The following is an 18,804-nucleotide window of genomic DNA, read 5'->3' as shown; positions in this document are numbered from 1 at the left end:
GTCTATAAATTATTTTAAGATACTGGGTGGATGGTGGGGTACTTCTATTTCTAAGTGATGGGTAGGGTCCAAAGAAGATGTATTTGCTGGGGAGGGTCCTACTTTTCTAATACAAATAAAACACATGATTCAGTCCCCCTGGCCACCAACTACATATCATATAGTCCCTTTATGTCTTTCTCTTTCCCGTTCACTGAGATAATAATATATGATACAGGCCAATAACAGTGAGCCATTTGCAGATTTGACCCGTGACCGGCCAGTCCCATTAGTGATGTACCATACAGAGCGCTATAACCCAGCAGGGTCCACAGTTTATCCTCCCAGCGCCGACAGACTGGCTGATCAGCACTCGATTCCCTTGCTCCCAATTTCACAGGGGCTTGACCGCTTTTCCACCAACCCTCTTGAAAAACAGCACTCAGCCAGGTTTCCATTGATCACAGCACTTCTGCAGATGAAAACATCATGGTCCGTGACTCCGAAAAGTTCCATCCAAGCTAACTGCTCTCGCTGAGATCGCTTTTAGGGACTAAGAGCCGCTTGAACCGAGACCAGATGAACTGAAAAAGTGCAGCTCTGTCAAAAGGCTATGAATCAGTGCAGTGGACGGAGGTGACCTGTGCAGCCATTGCATGATAAGGCACGACAGAGCCATTAACAACCAAAAGGAATCAAGCAAACTTATATTGGCTTTTTTCACACATCGCATATTACCAATAATGGGGCTGGCATAAAACATGCTTGTGAATGGCTACCCCGAGGGCTGCAGCGTAAAGCATAACACTGTGACTCCACTGCTCTGAGTAACTAGCATGCAATGGGTCACGACATGGTGTGTGTGTGTGTTTGTGTGTGAATTTGAGCATCTGTGCATGCGTGTTTCAGTCAGATGTTGAAATGTGAATGACTAAGTAGCCTACATATAGGTTTAATGCCTCGCTCAAGGGCATTTCACCAGACTCTTGATGAATATTGGCTATCGATGAGGATTAAATCTGTACTGTTGCCATCAGGCAATGCTGCTGCAGATGAGTGTCAGGAGATTGATTGGATTTTTTTATTGTTAGCTCATAATTGCTGGCTAACGTTGATGTCCCTTTCTTTTGTTCGAGCAGAGAGAGTGGATGGGATGGGATGGGCGGGGGGGGGGGGCAGGTCGGCATGATGAATGAGATTTGCAAAAACAGAGCCCACAGTCAGCCGCACAGGTCCATGTAATGCTGCCGGGAGCTGATCTAGCATGTATTTCCTAATAAATCACCCTGTTGGACTGAAGGCACACTGTGACAGACACTGTGCACATGCCAACAATACGAGGCAGCAGCAATGCAGGGGAAGTGATACAGGAGGCGATCATTTGGTTCTTATATCAATCCGTATTATTGATTAATCCATCAAGCGAAGAGGGAGGGGACAAGTGTAATTTGAAATTCAAGTTACTGTAAGCTGGGTGTGGGCGGCGCTGTGTTGGAGGCATGAATATTTCAGAGGACAAACCTCTTTCAAAGCACTTATTTGTGTGGTTTTGGACAACACACAGAAAAATGTGTAACCTTGCTACATATTGAATATTCTACTTAATGTGTGCTCTGGTGAAAAGTTGCTTTTGTGCACTAATCAATATTTCAGGATGAACAAATGACTATGTGCAGGGCCGCTGACTGGGGCGGAACACCGGGTCAGTTGTCCCGGTCGCCCGGAGTCATGAGAGCCATGTTTCTATCCATCCAGAAAGAAATGTGTTTCCTAGCATCGAGGCGTGCGCTCGTAATTACAGTCGCAAAACAAATCTTGGAGTGGAAACAAAGTTTAAAACTGTGTAGGAACCTAGTCGTCGTAATAAGTAGCTTATTAAAGGTGCACTATGTTGTTTTGGGGACTATATTTTGATTTTTTTCTGCCTAAACAAACTAAATAATCAACCTTTCTTTGTTTTCATGACTGAATAAACTGAATAAATAAACTGACCTTAAAGGACAACACAATTTATATTGTTTTACTTTGTTTATATGTGGCGGACCCTGCCACCTTTCTAGCTTCAAACAGTGTTCTGGGACCTTATTTTCCTCTGAGAACAGCTTGTTTATTCAGTCCTGGAAAAAATACATATTTCTGAGTTTGTATGACCTTGTTAATGTGGTAAATTATGAGTTTGGATTGCTTCTACAAAACTACATAAAGTAAAGCTCCGTAGTAAAAGAAACAAAACATAGTTGATAGATGGCTCCAGTGGTAGCAGTTGTCTCTGAAACACCATTTTTAGACCAACACAGTCTAAGAATGAAAAAGTAAACCTGCTAAAAATAGGCGATTGATTCCTCTCCCGTTGCCAGGAGACAACTTTGTCTTTCTGCTGTTTTGTTTATCTCGTGTGTCACATTCATCAGCACAAATGCACCAAAAAAAAAAAAAAAAAACAGGGAACAAAGACGGAGAGAAAAGTATTTACAATCCAGCTGCCAAAGCTTCAACACACGTCATAGCGTTGTGCCCAACACGGGGCAAAAACTAACATATTCACCCAGGTGGAGCTGGAGCCGACAAACACCTGCAGAGTCGACTGACGTGCGAGCGAATGCTGATTGTACCCATTCTTTCCAGTTTGACGAACTGGGAATGAGACTCAAAAATCAACTTCCTTACACTTTGGGTTTACCAACTCATCAAATGCCGACGCTTTGGTATTTTAGGTCGTCAGCCATCATCCCAAAGCGTCAGTATTCGACGAGTGGGGACTGACACTCAAAAATCTACTTTCTTTCAAATTGGACCAAAGACAAAAGCCAGGTGTTCGTGGGTTTTTATCCAGTGTGAAAGTAGTAGAACTGAGCCCAGTAAGATAAAGAAGCACTGACAGTTGCAGTCCTCATTTTTCTTTAATTCCCTGAGATTTTCCAGGTAGAGATGACTTAGACGTTAAGGCAGTCAAATTTATCACAGAGGCAAAGAAATGTCTGCACTATGGATTATTATGCAGCAAAATTAAAAGCAAGCGAACTTCGGTCCGTCTGTCTCAGTATTGGAGACTGCGTGTGTGTGTGTGTGTGTGTGTGTGAGTGTGTGTGAGCGTGTGCGTGTGTGTCTGTTCGCTTCATGAGTGCACCTAAGTGGAATGTGTTTGCATGCATGTGTTGTCATGCAAACAGCTGCACCATGTTAAGCATACTAAAGCAGTGTAATGGCTGGAAACATGCCAGGTGTGTTTATGCACACACTCACGAGTCTGTGAACTTGTATGCAAATACTGTCTCTAGACATTAAATAAAGGCACTGAGATAGAAAAAAACTTTCTCCACACTAGAGACGCATAAATCCACGGCAAAATGATATTCCTTTAATGAAGATGAATGTACATAAAGTAAAAACATTTACAGACTTCATTACGTGACGCCAATAAAACGCCTGGGGGTGATAAATCCTCCTGAGCAGCTCAGTAACTCATTCTTTTGTCTTTCCCTCGTGAAACAAACTCTGATGACGAAGAATAAATGACAGAGGACGAGAGTTTACAGTCATCTTGAACACAGGACGCGGCTGTTCACTGTCATACAGCCGCGCAGCATGGACGGAGTCATGGCGCCCCCAGTAATGGCCGACAGCTTCACACGGTGTAGTGCATATAGTCATGCCTGTGACGACCCGGAGACTCTCACCCTTCAGGGGTGAAGATGGGAAGACCCTGACTCAGAGCTGCATGTTTGGGGCTGGCAGTCTTATTCTGGGCTCAGAGTCGATGTCTTCCAGAAGAGTTTGACTCAGACTGAAGAGGCTGCATGACAGCAACGCTCTGCTCTGTCAGTGTTGAAGACAATGACACACAGCACAGATTTCATTTGGTTAATGTGATGCTGCGTCCCTGATTTGTTGGCTTAATGTGCTCTATTCCAAGAGTTACATTTTAAAGCTGCACTAATCAATATTTTATATCAACAACGTAAACGTAGTTTTATCTTTTTGATAATGATACTGTGCAATATAGAGCGGCCTTTAATTACAACCGGCACACCTGTGCACTAATCACGCTGTTTAATCAGCATCTTGATATGACATGGATGAATTATCTTGTCAAAGGAGAAGAAGTGTTCACGAACACAGAGCTTAACAACAAATCTGAGAGACATGAACTCCAAACGTCTGAGCTCTTTTACTTCAACTTGTGAAAAATGGGAACAAAAACAAAAAAGTGTTTAAATGTGGATATAAAATGTGTCCATATGGTAAGAATGAATGAGTTTTTTTTTCCCATTTGAGGAAGCAAATGAAACCAAAGGAAGATAAATCCGCCCAAAAACTTTTAGAGGACTGACGATGCCAAAACAAAGGAGTGACAGTCTCCACTGGACACTTAAAAACACACACATGATATCAACGGTTTTAACAAACGTAAAATAAATGACCAAAAGGATTAAGACTGAGACGTTTCCTGCTGAAGTACGCTGTGTCTACTTCTCTGATAAAAAAAACATGTAAACATTTTCTGTGACGTACTAAAATAGAGGTTATTTTTTGTCGATTTTGAGAAAAGAGTCATTGTTAGAAAATGAAAATGAAAAGTCAAAGAAATCCACAGTCCAGCAGCTTTAAACAACTTAAACTAATCGTCCATAGAGACGAGGCAGGTCTCATTTTTCACGTCACGGTACAATCCGCTCATAAATGACCAATAAAAAGGTGATTAATACATATAAATCTAAATGACTGCAGGAGGAAATGTGTTATTTCCTTTTTCAAATTCCAAGGAAACGTGATTTTGTGTCAATTCTCGCTGCCCCTGTGGACAAAAGTTAAACTTTGTTGAAGTGCCGCACCACCGGACCACAGAGCGGATCTTTCTTCATCTTCCCCGTCGTATGTTTATAAGTTCAGTTTGAAATTTGACTTCAAAGCTTTCGTTTTGCCATAAAATCGAGTCAGCAATAAAAGCCGCAGCTCTGTCAACAGCTGCAGACCTCCACTACAGTCAACCAGTAGCTCCTCGTTCACCCGTGAGCGTGCGCCTCTCAGCACAGTGTGTTTTGTGCTTGTTTTCCACTCAACCCCTTCAGTGCTGTTTGTCTGCGAACGCATATTGTCTCATAATTGCAATGTGTGTGAGTAATTGCCCGGTGTGCTCCTGTGATGCACCAGGCAATTTCAATCAAGCACTCTACAACGGAGCACCGGAGTGTGTCCAGCCATCTATGTCCGCTTACCCTATCTGCCCATTTACCAGCGGGGGAACTGTGCAGAATATAAATCAGAAGCCCTGCATTATTTAGAGAGTGAAAGAGGGGAGACTCAGAGTGGAAGACAGGATACAATCAAACTCACTAGTCAACTGTGACCCTGTGTGATCAGCTGGGCAGCGGCCTGTGTTTCATATTCGGGAACTGCTAACCTGCTGTGATGATGCTATACGTTCGGTCCAGCAATCCTCATGACTCACGAGTTAGGAGCTGATGACACAGACCTAAAAATAACCTGTGTACAAATACATAACACTGCCACAATGCACAACATATATACTTTGATATTCCTATAATATACAATGAAGCATTATTAAAAGGTGTTATGGTTACGGTTGCGTTAAGTTTAAGGAAAAGACACTGAAAATTCATCTTGGAGTTAAGGCATGAGACTCCTGCTGTCGTCTCAGTTAGCCACTTGTTAGCAACCATTCAAACATGGGGTTTTACTGATGAAGTTTATGTTGTAGGACAAGATGTTTAACTTGTCTCTTGTTTAACTACAGATTAAATTAATAAAATTTGGCTTGATAAAGTTGCTACAAACTAATTCCACAACTTACGGCTAACTCAAAGAGTGTGAAACATTCAGAAGTGGCCCACAGCTCTTTTTTTTTTTGCCCTATCACTTGGAAAGTACATTTTTTCATCTCAACACGATGTGTTCATTCAGGTGCTCGACTCCACTTGAAATCCGAAATCCCATTCAGACAGGATTAATGGATTATTGAAATATTCACTGCGCTCCTCGACCGTCAACAGGAGGGTGTGAGAGTGTTGATGTGAAGGTAAAGTCAAAAATACTTGACACACTCGGAAGTGTAATTTATGCTCACTGAGGACATCATTATCACTGTCCAACGTGAATGTCCTTAAAAATCTGCTTACAAGTACAGTAGAAGAAAAAAATACAGTTCAGAACTTGCCTTACAATCTGCATATTTTTAGATTTTCTTCAGTGGTGATGTAATCCAGCAGCGGTTGTCTGTGACTCCGTGGATGAACTGCAAACAGCAACTGCTGCTAGCAAATTCGGCGCAATTGTAATGGTGCTTATATTATGAGGGAAAGAACTATAGGCTTCAAAAACAGGACCGTCCTGCTCTCCTGATGACCCAAACAGGACTTTACGTTTGTGAAAAGTAGAAGGAAAAGCATCTTTTACTGCGGAAACAACTCAGAGATCCACTTTGCTCTAGGATTTTTAATTACAAAAGGACGAGCGAGTTCACTGAGAAACAGCAGGTTATTGCAGCTGTAGCAGCAGCAGGGTGAAGGGTGAAAAATGACCCACATTCACACAGACAGGATTGAAATCACTGACCAGAGCAGGCGATGTTAAAATCATCCCATCTCCCCTAAATCCAGTCTGAATGGGGCTGAGGACACATTTGATCTTAATGTCAGAGGTCCACTTAATCAATCCGGTCCGAGACCAGTTCACTGTTGGCACCACCATTTTTATCCTCCCTCTGCTCATGAGCTGGATGAAGGGAAAATGACTCAACATCTCTCCTTTGTGCACCTCAAAAAGCCTCAACCTTGTAAGTCTCTGCTGTGATGTATGAGAAAACCTTGAGTAAAAGAAGAGGATGAATTTGTATTGGAAAGATGTGATGCGTGTGCGTGTGTGTGTGTGTGTGTGTGTGTGTGTGTGTGTGTGTGTGTGTGTGTGTGTGTGTGTGTGTGTGTGTGTGTGTGCGTGTGCGTGTGGTTTATCCCCCTGCTTCCTGCATCAGTGGAATTCATATTTCACCTGTCAGGATCTGTCATCTCCACCGCTGTCATGCGAGTCCCCAGAGCCTGTTGTCTCCTCTGTCTGGCCTCTCTGCGCCTTTTTTTGGCAGATGCATATAAGGCCTATATTAAAAGGTAGCAGCAATGCAACAGGCTGATTTCAGCCTTTTATTAAAAAAAAAAAAGATATCAGCCAGTCAAACTCAAATCACATATAACAGTGATCCTCTTCAATATTTGAGCAGAAAATTCTGGTTAAATTCTGCATCCTCCATGTCCACACTGTATAATTCCTAATGTACGTTCATGGATTTGTACATAATGGATCAGAACGAGGAGTAAATGTTGGCACTGTACGTTTCTGCAAACCACAGATATGTTAAAACTTTAGATTTAGTTTTCAGTTTTATGCTGTCACAATGCTGTGCTTATGGTCTGGATTGGTTGGATTCAGGCACACAATGGGCAGGGTTAGGAAAAGATCATGTTTTTCTTTTAAGATACATGGTTGCGTGACGAACATGGTTGGAAATCGTCCCGAGGTATCCTAAAAATATCCAGTGGTGTCACATTAACGGTAAAAATATCCTGGTTGCACAGTCTTGTTTGGCCTAGATAAAGATAAAGAGTCCACGATACGATATTGATCACGATCCGAACAAAAACAAAGAAAAGATGACTTGAACAATGTCCTTTAATAATTAATGTGATGTGTACAGCATTTATTATTCATATACTATTTGTTTTTACTTTGTAGTTGAAGCGCTTCCGCTTTCCTTCTATAGTAAAATAAAAATAGCCGAGCATGAACTACACGTGTAAAAAGTAGCCATGAATTTTCTTTGGCAATGAATGATTGGACTGTGTACAGTACATGTTCAGTGGTTGTCTGGTATTAATGAGTTGACGTGTTCTCGTGGTTTGTTAGCCGTAGTTTCCCCACCAGTTACCAGAGTCGGTGTGAAGAGGTCGGTGTGTTTCCCTGCAAAACTACCTCTCAAACACACCAGAAACAGACATCAGCAGAACGACTGTGTGAGTTAAGAGAGAACGCAACCAACAAAGCCAACCAATCAGAGACGGAGGAGGGTAGCGGGGACCCATACTAACGAGTGTTGAGCAGCATGATTGCGCCCTCTGCTGTTCAAACAGAACAACACAATGACAGGGAGAGATAGTAGATCCATGAGCTTTATGAGCAAAATAACCAACCTTTAAATTTTGGCGTCCTGTCTAATAATTACTTTTTAACAATACAGGGTTCACTGATCTGTGACATGAAGCCACAGCAGTGTGCTCACGCCTACTGTGCAAACAGACACACCGGGTTCACCCCCACACTGCGTCAGGGCATCCAAATTCTGAGTGTACAATTATGGAGATGTTTAATTCCAAGCAGATAATTTGGGGCTGTTGATGCCAGTGGGGATTTTGGCACAAATATCCGCAGTCAGAATGTGATGTAACGCATGCTGTCATATTTTCCAGCTACATGGATACAGCAGGTTGCAGTCCAGCAGGAGCATGTTTTTTACAGGGGCGTCCTCTGAAAGCTGAGTCACATATTAGGCCCCCGTCTTCTCACACACACTGACAGTATAAGGTATAAACATGTCAGTTTAATAAAGGGGCTCTGTGTTAGCAATTTGTATGTGTGAATCCTTTTTTTATTGGCCGTGTTAGCAGCTTCCAGCACAACCCAGAAGTGGCAACTAGATAACCAGATTTTACAGTGAAGCAGAGCAAATGTAGGATAATCATATGGAAACTTTGCATTTTAAGCAGGTTGGTCTTTCTGCACTCAGTCCTTCAGTCTCAATCTACTCAGCCTGTGTCTAAAGATGCTTGCCTTTAGCATGTGTGCATGATGTCTTCCAAGTATCCTGCCTGTCTGCAGTTGTGGATCCTCAGAAATTAACACTCAAGTCACAAAAGGCAATTAAGTTTAATAACAGTGGGGTCAGTGGCTGAGTCAGTGACTCATCAAAGTTTTGAAAGTAGCCTAATAGAGCGTGTCACCCTGTTTAATGCAGTGATCTTACATTGAAATATTGCAACTTCCTATTTCCACATTTCCTGAGCACCAACGTTAAAGACATGACCAAATGACCAGAATCAATCAGTCAGACAATTTAGTATTTTGTCCTCGATATCCTATTTGCAAGATCCTGTACGTAAGGAACTTTGTCCTGACACCAGCAGCAACACTTAAACACACAGAGGGCTCTCTCAATCAAAACAAAACAAAAGACCCAACTAGCATCATGGGCGACACATCCTCACACCTAAACGACTCAATCGGTCAGCGACTCCCAAAATGACATATCACCATTCCCAGAACATCACGATGGTTGCAGCGTACCAGTGACAGACGTGCTGGACCTTCAGCGTATTCACTCAGGTTAGGTTATGTTTAGGAAGACATGTTGTTTGGGTTAAAACAACTACGTTACTTATCTCTGTCACTTACGTAAGTAATGCAAATGTAGATGACGTTACTAAGTTAAAATAACTGCTGCCTTAATAATTACTACGGCCACTAGAGGTCACCACCTAACAGGAAATGTAAATATGGGTCACAATAACCTGCTCGCACAGTCACTTTATTTACATTGTCCTCATTTTTACGACTACATCGCTGATGAAAATCTATATCACCATGAATAAAATTACAGTTTTCTCCGAGTTTGAACGTTGTTGGAAACATTAAAGATAATGTAAGTACACGACTCAACAAAATATACAACAGACGTTGACAAGTCGTCTTTAGACATTTTGATGTTACATATTATAGCTTTAGCTTAGCACCACTCAACACCATCTCATCACAAACAGATTACATGTGATGGGTAGCTCCAGTACGTACACTCAATAAAAACAAATGTAAAAAAAAAAAAGCAGTCAGTAAAATTGACTCCATACACTCATAATAATGTCCAAAAGTCCTAAAAATGTCTTCTTACGAAGATGAATATGATGAGCAGGGCTGGTTGTTTGGCTTTTCATTCCCGCTTTCAGGGTCACAGTCAGTTTGATGCTCGTGGTGTCGGTCGGTTGCTACGGGCTACGCGGCAGAGATTGACTGATGGTGGCATTCGCTCACTTTGTGGCAGCTCAAACTGAAAAAAATAAAGAGGAGGAAAGACAGGAGCCAAAACAGCACGCCAGCCGCAGACAGGCATGTGTGCTGCAGGCTTGACACAGAGACTCCCCACAACAAAACTGGGCCAGGTTTGTAAAGCTTAATTGCAGCTGCCTGCTGTGTTTAGAATAATATAACCTCATTCAAGCGCGTGTGCTCGTGAACTTTTGGTACGGATACACTTGTCTACGGGAGAAATGATTCCCGCTTCTTGCCTCAGGGAGCCTGGTGAAATTGTATTTTATCACCAGCGGCAGGGATTTCACCCATATATCCTCAACCTTTAGGAGTGGCCTATATTTAGCTGCTCATGCTTCACAAGCTATCAGAGTATTAGTGCTTTTTTTTGCATAGGAGTCTTTTGCATTTACATCCCTTGTTGCTAAGTGCGGCAGTTTGTGACAGTCCTTGTTGACAGAGTCCTTTAAATACATTCGACTGTATGCAAATACGCAGCTAATGTGCCGAGCCTCTAAAGGAGGGTGGGAATCCTATTTTGGAAACAATGTAAAAGGGGGAAGAATTAATATTCACTTCTCAGATACAACCACTCCTCCATAATGCATATCATGAATATATTCCACGCTGAGTACTGAGTAATGAGATGCAAAGAAATCTACAAATGAACAAAAATAGATCATCTGGCCCTGACACGTTTCCTCTCCGCACAGCTCCCGTTTGGTGGCCAACATGCAGCTGTGATCAAAGAGCGCTTCTCCAGGGGGAGCCAGGGCGGCCCGGTGGTGAGGCCCGACTCACTGTTCATAACTGGAAGGTCACGAGTGCGATTCCCAGAGCGGCGGGCGCGTCAATTATCGGTCAGGTGCGCTGCTGAAAGCCTACCTGCTCGCTAAACTGCAACACACTCCGAATACATGCCGAAAATGTAAATGTGGCGCACACGAGCCCCCGAGGAGGTGACATGCTTCCTGTTGCAAACATAGCTTGTTGTGACAGTCCAACCATCTGGACCATGGGCACCGTGCTCAAGGGCAGATAAAAGACATTTGCCCGCTCTTTTGTTTTTTTTCCACCAAATGCAATTCTGTACTGATTTCCGACCTGATATTCTGACCTAGTTGAAATAATCAGCTGTGGAGATATTTTGCAAATTGCATCGCCGACCCTATTTGCACATAAATGTTGCCCCGCAGCTACGCACCGTCTTTTAAACCTCAACCCACATTCTGAAGCAGACCTCGAAGGAGGAGGTGCCGGCGCCGTCTCCGGCAGCTCGTCTTATCACCGTCTATTTTGTACTCTTTCGACTCACGCTGTTCACGTAGCACGACAGCTGCTGCGTTACCTACACACAAGGAGTCGATGCGATACGTTGTCATGATGAACATGGTGCCTGAGGGCTCAGTGATTAGTGGGTTATTACCACCATACATTACAGCAACTGACTTTTCCTATGATGAACATTGTAGCAGCAGTAACCTTTTCGTAAAACATCGTTACGCTGGTCGTCCCTTCATCAACACATCACATTGACTTTGAAATCAGGCCCTCCAGCTAGATTTGAAAACTGGGTACATTATTTATAGATATTTTAATGCACGTTGACAAAAATCTGAACAAAATACTGCTGAATGCAAAAAACTGTTGGAGAGAACTCTCTCCACTCAGAAATGTGTTTTGGTAAATGGACTTTTCCAGTGTAGCGACTGCTCAAAGCAGGAGGAGGAAGGTTTCTCTGTGCTCCCCTTAAATCTCCAGGTATGAGGACGTGTTGTGTCATAAAATCCTGCTCATACAATTTAACATAAATGACTGAAAAGCTCTACGGCCAGTGACTCCCCTCGGGTATCACAAGAGTGTAAACCCCAGCCGCAGTTCAGAGCCCCGGCTCTGGTAAAAGAAAATGAAGAAGAAGAAAATGTATTCAAACCAGCGGATCAGATGATTGATGTTATGTTCTGTTATCTTTTGTTTTTTTGCAGCCCACATACTGGAATCTTTTCTGCACCTGCAGTTAATTATAGTGATTAACCACCTAAAACCCAGGTGGCGTTTCCTCACGAGAGGATGTCGTCAAACATTAACTACTTTTTTTTTTAGCCCCCACTGTTTAACTCAAGCTGGCACCACTTCTCTGTGGGCCTACAGTGGTGTGTTTTTTTTTTTTTTTTAGATCTTCAGAGGAAAGAGCTGAGGCTGAAAACAGTTATAAGAGCAGTGGCAGTGAACAGCTACAGTAAGGAACAGTCAAAAATCACATTACAGACAAATTATTTCATTTTATTTTGATATTTTTTGGGTTTGATGTGTTTTTCAATGACAATCTTCTGATTTTGACTTCATGTCTGTCTTTTTTTAGCAACAGGATTTTTATGATGTAAATCTGGAGAGGAGGGGTTCGAGGGGAGGGGCAAGGTTTTCAGTGTGATTTGCATATCTGCATACTAATGAGGAAACTTCCCTGACTGAGCTCTGCAGTTATGGAGCCGATACAGAAACTCCCAAACTGCAGGTTTGTTAAGTCCGTTTCTCTCTGCGGTCGTTCCTTCACACAGAACCGGGCTGGATTAAAGTTCATTTTTAATTATTCTGGTCTGGTGGTGCTGCTGGAACAAGTTCTGACGTTGGCTAATGTCAGGGTCTCTGTGATTAACAAAGGCAGAAAGAAGCAGACTTAATATCCACTCACTAATCACGAGTTCGACTCATATCTTCAGGCGATTAAAGAAATTGCAGTGAGTCTGAACCACAATCACTGGACTTACAGCTGGACCCTGACATCAGATTCAAACTGTTAACTCACACAGCAGCTCTGGTAACATCTGTTTTCAGCAGTTTTGGAGTTATTGTATCAGAGTGTCACTAATCACAATTAGTGTCTCTGCGCTGGTTAGTTGGAGCGGACAGGCTTGATCTACCTGATGAGCCCAGAGACGCTGCAGCTGCGACAGTAGTGGAGGTGTGTTTACTGGGGCAACAACGGCTCACATTATTAATTCTTGATTGATACAACTTCTTGAAGTTGTATTTATTGGTAATTAGCTACTTATGTTGGCAAACTATGAAACATTTTTTAAAAAGATATGTAGGGAAACTTGTAAATTAGAGTAAATTAAAGAATGGACTTGAATTTACTGGCAGGCAGAAGTTAGACGGAAGAAATTAAAATGGCTCAATCAACAGAAGTTAAGCAGAAACCTATTGGAGGTTTTCTGGAAATGTGTAGAAATTATCTATTTATTAACTGCTAGTAGAATAATACTCTCTCTCTCTCTCTCTCTCTCTCTCTCCATATATATATATATATATCTATAAAGCTAATTTGCTTTGACTCCAAGCAATGTTCAATCATATGTTCAATATAATCAGTTTTGGGGTAATATGATACAGTAATATATTTCTTTTAGCGGTAACAGAGTAATATAACACGTTACTTATAATATTTCAGTAATATATTATTATAGTTTTGTCATGTAACGTGTTACAATCCGTGTTGACGACCAAAGTGAAGTGCTTATTGTTATTTTTTAAGAAGCCCTCCACATCCCCATGCGTTCCTTGTTCTGCGGAGTAAAATAAAAAGGCAGAGAAGAAGAGATGTTTGTCTTGTCGTGTCATTACAGAAGGTGTAGGTCTGCTGTGTTTCATATGACTGAGCCTGCAATTAAAAATATTTATCACGATCCTGTGTCTGCCTGCTCATCCTTTATTTAAAAAGATCTATTTAACTGTTCTATACAGGTTATCTGGACATTTTGTTGAAAGTTACTAAAAGTAGAGTAATAAGTAATAAATTACTCTACGCTGACAGTAATGTTGTAACATAATATATTACTTTAAGAAATTAAGGTAAATAGAAATATGTAATCTATTGCATTTTGTTTGAAGTAACTAAAAAGTAGTGTCATAAGTAACATACTACTCTTTGCAGACAGTGATATTGTAACGTAATCTATTACTTTAGCTTGTAATATGTAATCTGTCGTGCTGGGCTCTGGTCCTGGCTGCTCTCTGTATGAATGGGGGCTGCAGACAGACAGACAGACAGACAGACAGATGATGTTGCTGATGTTGAGCTGCCACTTCCTGCTCTGCCTCGAGCGACACTGACGCGGCTGATGAGCGCCGCGCGGCCAATGGGAGCGCAGCGGGGCGGAGAGCAGCGGCGGACCGTACTACAGTGTAGTACTGCCGCCAACAGTGTGGACGCGTCTCCCGCTCAGCCCGCCGCTCTCCAGCATCCTCTGGTTAATGGATTATACAGTTTCCCTCCAAGTGCAACATCAGCTGGCGGTGTTCCCGACGCACTTCTACCAGGGCTACAGTGTGGAGTTACAGGTACTGCCATTGTGCAAGTCCCGTCTTCTTCTCCTCTTCTTCTTCTCTTCTTCTTCTTCTGTACTATCCGTGATGAGAGGCGTGCACGCGTGCAGAGGTGTGAGTGTGACTTTATGGAGATGATTTACTGCGGGAGGAAGGCATGGATGTCGTGTTGCATGCAGATTTTTCTCTCTCTCTCTCTCACCGAGATTCTTGTTGCTCGCCGCCGGGAGTCGGAGCGGTGGCCGGCTGGCTGGCTGGCTGCGCGGTGCGGTGCGGTGCGGTGCGCATGGAGGTTTAAAAGTAAGCGTGGTGGTGGTTTGACCTCACGACTCATAAGCATGCGGGTCCGTGACAGGGGACCGGCTCGGGACACTCCAGGGGGTCCCTTATAGCCTTTGCCTGAGACAGAAATGATCTCAGGGTTGAACTCCTGCAGCCTCAGAGGCGAAATCATCCTGAAGGAAATCTGTGTCAGAGTTTCAGAGTAAGCTTCGTTCTGCAGCGTGTCTCTTTGTATCCACTGTGGACACACATGTGCATTAGCAGAGTAACAGTGTCAGCATCAACAAGCCTCCACATGTCGTCCCAGGGCTGCTCTGCATGCACGGGACGGCCGGTCGATTCTCTCAAGGTGACATTTAAAGTGGATTAGAAAGCAGAGATGGAGCAGCGCACACCTCCACCACCTCCGTGTGGAGCTGAGGGGGTTAACAGTGCTGCTTCCAGCTGATGTGAGTCCTCATCACATCCTGTCACACTGACAGCAGGTCTTATAGAGTGTAGCTCTCCCTCAAGAGACAGGAGGAGGTCAGAGTTTACCTGATTACACCTGCGCACCTGTGTGGATCTGATGGTATGTAATGTAATGTAGCTCAGCAGGAGGGAAAAAAACCCGACTCCTGATGAATTTGCTCTGGAGAAAATATTGGCAAACATATTAGAGCTGCAAGTAAGGCTTATTCTCCTTATCCGATAATCTCTTTTAAGTTTCTCCTGGATTGATTTGTGCTGATAAAACATCCAATATAATCTCCCAGAGCCCATGAATTATTTCTCACATCTCACCCGCAGTTGGAAAACTCCACGTTGCTCACTCGTTTATCGTTTGTATGGGAAAATGTATCACCAGTGCAGCTGCTGATGACTTGTAGATTAACTCATCGATTAATCTGCTAATGGTTTCAGCTGGAAAATACATCAGGAGGCAAAACAATTTATAAAATCCAGACTTTGTTTCTTTTTCCCACCGTTTTCTGTCAACTCAGTTTTTCCCTCTTCCACAGAAAAGCAAACACAAATGTAAAATCTGGAACGCGACTCTCAGGTGGATTTATTTTACCAGCACAGCAGTGAAACTGTTGCTTATTTTTTTAATTTGTTGAAATGTTTCGTCCTCGAGGGATTCACATGTTGTATTCTAAGTTAGGGGCTGCAGCTAATGAGGTTTCTCATCATTGATTCATCTGCTGATTAGTTTTATAGACCAGACAATTAGCTGATTAATCAATAAAACAGGCAGAATACGTCCATCGCACCGTGAGGATGACATCTTCAAACATGTGTTTTTATGTTTCACCAACAGGATATTCAGTTTATTATCATAAAAGACAGAACACCTGTTTAAATAGTCTCATTTGAGGAAGAGCTTGTGAAATGTAAAGATTTTTGCTTGAAAAATGCAAATTAATTATCAAAAATGTTGGTGATTAACTGTATTTCATATTTCCTAATGATACCTGAGGATCAGCTTTTATTACCTCGCTATGGAGGTTAAGTTTTCACCTGCGTCCATTTGTTGGTCGGTGGGTCACACAAATCTTTCTCAGTTTCTTCGTCTAAAGCCTCGATGAAGGCGGAGTGTGATTTGCTTCTGCATGTTTATGTTTCTGTAAAATGGTCAGGTAGGGAACACAGCTGATGAAGTGATGAGTGGACTTGGCAAAGAGGCCGACAGCTGCCAGTCTAGTACCAACGTGGTTTTCTTGCTGGGTTTGGCTGCCGGCAACACGTCTTAACGCTAGTCGGCCAACAGGACGGCTCATGTTAGCTGCATGCAGTAACTGGTGACTGTTGAACAGCAGCTTAACTCTGTAAACCACCTCTGTACCGGATTCCCCGTCGTCAAACTGGCTGCAGTTGGTCTCTGAGTTTGTGTCCCGACACTGACCGTGTGCACTTGAACTCAGTTAGCCACAGTTAGCGGCTGTTACTTTAGCCACAAGTGAAGCCATCTGTTCATCAGGAAACTCTGCAAATCACAGAGGGTTCAGGCAGAGCAGCCGGAGGACATCAGCAGGAAAAACAGAAAATATTGTCTCTAGAAAAGATGATGCAGTTTTATCCTCAAATCAGTGAATACAGATATAAATTTGTGTTTTTGTGCGGTAATCAGTGAGAAGCCATCCCCAGAAACAATCTGCTCGTCAGCTGCGTCGCTCTGAAATGAAATGTAAACTCAGCTGAAGATTGATTGTGGGGGATAAACAAAAAGGCAGACAGGTTGAGACAAGAAGCGAGCTTTAATAACACGCTGATAGTCCAAAACTTTAACAATATAACATCCAAAAGTCAAATGCAAAATCAAAAAGGTAAGCATAAAAAAAAAACACAGGAAAAAACATCAGCACACGTGACATTTTTGTTTTAAAGGACGAGGACATGGTTGGATTCTGACTGTTGTTAAATTGGTAAATGGATGTGATCTAAAACGGTTAAAAAGGCGTTTTCCAGTTCAGCTCAACTTTCACATCAAAGTGGAGACCATGATCCTGTCTGAAATGTTTTGTTGTCCTAGCTGTTGGCTGTTACAGATCCAGTGAGCCTAAATTATGACAATTATGCCTTGGCTGAATTGAAGGGGACCGAGGTATTACCACATTCAACCGGAGCTGTATCCTTTGTTTGACTGTGCGATTTCTTTTCTACGAGTACAGTAGGTGTCGCTTTGTTCAAACAGAAGATAATTCATTCTGAAAGAGGAGCCGTCCTCTTCTTTTTTCTCCTGCAGCACCAGTTCAACACATACTTAAGATCCAGATATGGATGAAGTGTTTTGTTCTGCTGCCTCCAGCATGGTGAGAAAAAAAAAAACATAAAAAAAAAGAAGAATAATGCAGCATTTCACCGAGCAGGCGCTCCGAGCTCCATCTCCATCTGCCTCAGTTAAAGTTGACTCTTTCCCCCCCGAGAAGCTGCATGATATAATCACCCTCTCCTCCAGCAAACCACAAGATGGCTCCATCTTGGCACCGAGGAAGCTTTCGAGAAAGTCCTGCCAGGGACGCGATGCCCGTCTCCATCATGTCTTCTCTCCTCTGAGACAGTTACATGTAACACACAGCCTCAGATCGTAAAGCTCCTTCATCGACCTCTCGCTTTAATATCCCTGTGATTTCCCTGCGTCTGTTCAGGCCCTCTAGTCATCCTTCCTGATTTCGAAAAACTTCAAGTATTGCAAAAAAAGAAAAACCCTATTCCCCCGTCTGCTCGCAGTAATTTGCGATGCCTATAAATAAAACACTTTGAAGCTCAAGGCTTCGATGTCATCAATAATTGTTTGCTATTGTAAAGTTAAAATTGCCCCTCCGTCTTTGTTGCTCTCCGTTCCCTTCCTCCCGCAGTATTTTTCAGTTCTGTCTCCATTATTTCTTTCGCAGAAGGTCATCTGCGATGGTATGAGTGTTTGTATAAATAGCTTGCTGAGTAACAAAGAGCATCATAATCTGAGCTCAACACATTTATTTTTCACACGCTGCAGAAGTTGTTTTGAAGCAAATAACGAAGCAAAAAAATCACATGAAGAAATGTGTATTTTATCAAAGGTGATTAATCCTGTTCAACTTTAAAGTGTTCCAGACCGGCTTCAGATCTGCAGAACAACTTGTATCTTTTTTTAAAAACATGCAAAGACTGTCTTTATTTGTAGATATCCAACGAAGCCTCCACATCTGTTCTTACAACTGATTGACAGCGCTGCATATAAATCAAACCATGGCACCTTTTAAAGACAGCAGTGAAGTTAAGACATTACTCACAAACCTCTGAATGAGTTTCAAAATACTTTTACCACCGAATGAAGTCAATAAAGCGGATGACCAGGATCGTTTTAAAGGAAGTGCTCCAGCTGTGGGACTTAAGAAAGGCAGGTAAAATAAAGAAAGAGTGGTCAAATGTGATGCAGCAGATACAGACGCATCAGCTGAATTCAAATGTCCGCCCCCGGGAACCTGCAGTCTGAAGGCCGTACAGACGTTAATGAAACGTAAATTTAATGTTCCTGAAGTGTTCGCTGTGATCACATGAAGTCTGTGAGTGAGTGAGCCAGGACAGGAGACAATGCAGCACACGACGCAGGACCATGGGTAGAAATCAGACAGCTTTAGAAAGTAGATTAGAGTTAAGTAGAAGGAGGAG

The 18,804-nt window shown here is 42.6% G+C and overlaps 1 protein-coding gene across 1 annotated transcript in view; it reads left to right on the top strand.

Moving 5' to 3' along the window:
* Positions 1–14,186: 14,186 nt before the first annotated feature.
* The window catches only part of zmat4a (zinc finger, matrin-type 4a), a gene marked incomplete at its 5' end in the record, with an annotated part of 106,783 nt that continues 102,165 nt past the window's right edge, over positions 14,187–18,804 (top strand). The window contains 2 exon segments of the mRNA XM_084361051.1: positions 14,187–14,297; positions 14,299–14,406. Of these exon segments, the coding sequence (XP_084217177.1) occupies positions 14,187–14,297; positions 14,299–14,406 (219 nt within the window).

This window comes from Pagrus pagrus, assembly GCF_965226575.1.
Source record: "Pagrus pagrus genome assembly, chromosome: 8".
In the NCBI taxonomy this organism is placed as follows: domain Eukaryota; kingdom Metazoa; phylum Chordata; class Actinopteri; order Spariformes; family Sparidae; genus Pagrus; species Pagrus pagrus.
The sequence above is the reverse complement of the archived record's forward strand: the minus strand, read 5'-3'. Positions and strand labels throughout refer to the sequence as shown.